General features: G+C 43.1%; 1 protein-coding gene across 1 annotated transcript in view; it reads left to right on the forward strand.

Moving 5' to 3' along the window:
• Positions 1-3750, forward strand: part of SNRNP48 (small nuclear ribonucleoprotein U11/U12 subunit 48) — a 15415-nt gene extending 11665 nt beyond the window's left edge. The window contains 3 exon segments of the mRNA XM_019537749.1: positions 478-584; positions 1882-1993; positions 3135-3750. Coding sequence (XP_019393294.1) covers positions 478-584; positions 1882-1993; positions 3135-3379 — 464 coding nt within the window. The 3' untranslated portion in view covers positions 3380-3750.
• The last annotated feature ends 1040 nt before the right edge of the window (positions 3751-4790 follow it).

Raw genomic sequence — 4790 nt, forward strand, 5'->3', positions numbered from 1 at the left:
AGTAATTGGTCACCTGCATTGCTTAGTGCTGTCAAATCCTATTGCCCCTGTGGCAACACTGTATTTGGTGCCACCTTCTCTTGCAGGTCCTATGAAGTCCAGCCCTTGATCCAACAGATTTCTGCCCTTTCCCAGAGTGCTGCTCTAATGCCCTTCCCTTCTCTGAGTGCTACTCCAGCCCCAACTCCTGTCACTGGTACCCTCTTTAACTCTGCACCTGGGATTAAAGCCTACTACACCAGGTTCCTATACTACTTGGAGCATGTGTGCTGCAGGTGACACACCACTGGTATAAAGGGTAATACTGGAGAAACTTCTTTTTACAGGAACTCTGCACAAACTTACCTGTTGTGGCTCAGAGCAGTATTCTAAGACACAAGGGCTACACTGACTTAAGTTCTGATGTGTCGCACCAAAGGTTGGTTTTTGTCTTTAAGTTGTCTAACCATTTCTTTTATCCTGGCTTTAGTCATTAAGGTCTGAAGTCTCATATGGAAATCCTGGCAGAAATGAGGGACTGTAAAAGATGCTGACAGTCATACAGAGCCAAAAATGTTCACAAAACAAAGAAATTGTATACAGAGGTGAGTGTCCAATAGAGGACTGAATGCTCCTATGGACTCTGGAATGCTTGTTCCAGCATAGTATGTACCCCCCAGCATGCCTCATTTGGATGGGTTTGAGCTGTTTTAATTATACTGCTGAGGCAGAAAAAGCTAATCTTTAAAAGGAACTTGTTTGACCCAGCTGAATATTATATACATATGCTGGCAGTGACAGAAATCTTGAGAGGAACAGTTAATGTTGTAAAGCATCTCTTTCCCTGGGGAGGTTTCCAGTGTTTCCTAGTGTTATTGGTGGTTGGTCTGTAATGTGTTCTTTTGTGGACTTTTTGGAAAAAAAATCCATTCGTGACTTAAAAATGGGTGAGGCTTAAAACTCTGTTTTTCTTATCCTTATTTCATCACTAATGTTTGAGGCTTTTAAAAGTGAAAGAAATAAAAATCCAAGACCCTTATAGATTGGAACGTACTTAATTTGCTATTTTGCAGATCTCGCAGAAAATACAAAATCTACTTTTATCTGTGAAATCAACTTAAAAAGAAAAATTTAATCAAAACAAAATGATGGCGCCCCAGGGGGACCATGAAGGGCCACCAGCATGCTAAGATGACGGCCACCCCCTCATCCCTCCTCCCTTTGGGGCCTCTCTGCCAATGAGTGGCATGGGGAAGGGGCGCCAGGAAATGTCCACAAAATCAACCCTTCATGCTACAACCAAACCGCAAAAATTCCTATGTCTGGTCATAAACAAGATCCTTCCTTTCTCATGTCCTTGCAACAAGGTATTTAGCAGAATTCACAGATTTGTTGGAATCTGACATAGCTGTGCCCTGAGCTCTTTTGCTATAGCCTCAAACTCTCCATCTCTGGGCTTCAGGTCACTTGCCTTAATGTCCACACCACCAGAATAGGGTATGAATTAAGGAGGTGCCTACGGTATTTGTCCTTCACTTGTAAGAATGATATTAGACTATGTAATTATTCTAATTTACTGTACCTGAGCTAGCTTGGTTGACAGAAACTTTTAAGTTAAAAAGGAGAAGTTTTGTTACAAGTTCTAAATATATCATCAGTTATTGGGAACTTTGAGGGTTTTTATATAGGAAAATTCCAGCAACCTGCAAATAACATCTCTCTTTCAAATGCTTTTACTAGAGTGCTTTTCAGCAAATGACTTTTTTTTCCCCTCTTGCAATCATTTAGCCTGAGAACTGAAAAGGACAACTCATCTTGTACCACGCTAATCCCCAGATCTTGTCTTTTTTTAACTGCAGGTTTTCTTCTCATTTAGTTTGCTCTTTTCTCATCTCTTCCCAGGTGATTCAAGACATGATTGCTGTGCACATGGAGGAACTCAGCAGCCACTGGCAGGAAGAGAGTAGGTTGGACAATGCAGAGGTGTGTGAAGGAGGAAAATCTTCCATTCCGGCAAAATCTTCATGAAAGCAAAAGCAAACACATGCACCTAAGATCACACACCCAAATGCTTTCTTGTACAAGATGCTGTTAACCAGGACATGCACAGCACCCCAATTCTTATCAATACTGCAACAGTATGATAGATGCTGAGTTGGGGGAGAGACCTGGTGGCAAAGTAGACTGTACAAACACATACCACGACAGGAGCTTACAGACTGGAGGTGGGAGAAATAATGCATCCAGCGTGCTTTACAGACGGGAAGCTGTGGAAATTAATTGACTTTCCTAGGCAGTTTGCAGCAAAGTCAGACATGAATGCTGCTTTCCTGAGTCCCAGTCAAGAGCCTTAACTGTGAGACTCTCATAGAACAGTTGGAGAGAACAACGTTCAAAAACATGTTTGTTAAACCCGCTTCAAATTGCAGGGTGATTACAGAGCTGATGTGGCACCTAAACCTACATGTTTTCACTTTTATTTTTCCCCACAACCTGGCAAGTCCTTTTCAGTTGCAGAGACTTACATGGGCTCCAGGGTGAGAGGGCGCATTTTAATTAGAGCGGCTCTTGGGAGCAAAGTGCAACGTCTTATGTATTCAGCATCCCACATTTCAAAATGGTAGAGGCGCTTTAAGTACAGCTTGTTTAATTGAGTCTGCTCTGACACATTCTAATCAGAATGTGCTGGAGCTTGTATAAAAGTGCCCTTGGGCACTTCGCACTATTCTTGCATTTGTGTATACCGGAGAAATACTGACAAGTAAGAAGGTTTTGAAAAAGAAAACAGGAATTCTACTGCATGCTTTATGTATGTACATTGCTGTCAGTGTCACTATGTGAGGCTTCACGTTATTCCCAAAATGGACTTTGTAATCGGTAACATACATCTGGTTTGTTTGCCTTCTGCAGCAGAATGAACTTAGGGAAAAGAAATGTAGTTTGCCATATGAGAGAAACCAAAACTAAAATAAAAGTTGTATTTCCACTTTTTAATAGTACAAACATTGTACTATTTATATAGTAGTCTCTTGCATACCTAAATGCTGCCTCTCCTTGCTCAGCAGAGGCAGACCACATGGAGCTGAAAAGTATTCCAGTAGCCAGTGTTTGTGAAGCTTTTTGTTACAGCTGACAGCTTTTTTTCCCCTCTATCAGAAAGGAAGAGAGGAGGTCAGCGTCAGTGGACTGTCGACAATCCTGCGGAAGCTCTAAGGATACTGATCGATGTAGACAGAGGAGAGATGCCAGCAGAAGCCCTGAAAAACGAAGAAGTTGAAAGAGGGGCAAGGAGAGAGATTCCAGAAGAAAAAGAGAGAGGCAAGTCCTACCTGATTCTGGCCAACTGATTTGCATGTCACTGACTGTGGATGAGAATTATGGTGTAATGCAAAAGTGCTAAGGACTTCCTTGCAGAAATTTAAGACTCAGCTTCAGGGGAAACCTAGGGGAATTCAGACAATGGCAGAATGAAATAACCCAGAAGAGTGGAGCTAGTACTTCTGTTCCTGCAGAACTTGCGAGATCTTGAATAACCATATCTGGTATAGCGGATAATCTGGTATAGGGTATAATCTTGAATGCAAAGATGGCACCTTGAGCCACATCATGTCCCTACCAGGACTCTGGCATACTGGCTCCCTACTAAACCAGAGAAAAGTCTGTCACTTATTCCTCACCAGCAGCACTATGTGTTCTCTGCTGTTTTAATGTGAGCTGCATATTATGGATTAACAACACCTCGTATTGATTGTCAAGGCAGTGCAATTTATTTAAGTTGTAATACAGTCTCCGTATGGTTTGCAGAGCAATCTACCAAGTTAGACTGGTCATCACTTCTACCCTTTGCTTTACTTGGTGGTTTTCAAACTTCTTCCAGGCACAGAACTGTTTCATATAACTTCTGCAGATGTCTTACCCCTGGCTCCATGGGCTGTGTGAGTTGATGTGGAGCCAAGCAACACAGCATGGCAATGGTGGCTCACTGCCTCCCAGCCTGCTTGGCCTTTAACCCCAATCTCTTTGTGGAACCCCTAAGGACCTGTCATGGAACCCCTGGTTTCCATGGAACAGTTTGAAAACCACTTGCTTTACTGGTAGTTCTGTCATGTCTGATTCATCCGTATCTTTTCCCAATTAAATGCTTTCCTGTGCTTCAAAACACCATTGGTCTTTACTTAATATGTGAGGCCAAAACAACTGGCAGAAATAAAGAATGAGAAGCTCATAGTACTAAACTAAAGAGAGGATGTGTAACTCACATCTTGCAGCCTGTTTCACTTCCATGGAGTCCCAGACAATGTCCTGGGACATGGCACTGAGGCAGCTGTCAGTGCCAGCATGGCCTAAATCAGAATCTGGGTTTAAGCACTGTTTGATAACAGGAACAAGAACTTCATCAAAACACATTTGTTTATATTCTTGCCTGGTTCCCTGGCTTTTGTATAGAGTACATGTGCCTAGGAGTTCCTAAAACCAAAATAATTTGATGGTGCACTTTGGGGAGTGAGTTAGGAGGCCTTCTTGTCTCATAAGTTTGAATTCTGTACACAAAGGGTGGATGAGCAGTAGCACAGGCAATCTGTGTGTGGCATGTGGCAGCCTGGGGAGGACACTCTTGTGCCCCAGCCAGCCCCTCCACAGCACGTTGAGCTGCGGGGAGCAGCCCTAGGTTAGTAGGCTGACCCCTCCAGCTCCTACCAGCTGGAGCTGTTCCGACCCAGCTCGGTGCACTGCAGTCCTGGGCATGTATGTTAATGCACATCCAGGAGCCATAAACTTTGGCATGGTAAGCTTCAGACTTTATTACATCA

The sequence above is a fragment of the Crocodylus porosus genome, unplaced genomic scaffold, assembly GCF_001723895.1.
Source record: "Crocodylus porosus isolate Cpor-Errol unplaced genomic scaffold, CroPor_comp1, whole genome shotgun sequence".
NCBI classification, from domain to species: Eukaryota; Metazoa; Chordata; order Crocodylia; family Crocodylidae; genus Crocodylus; species Crocodylus porosus.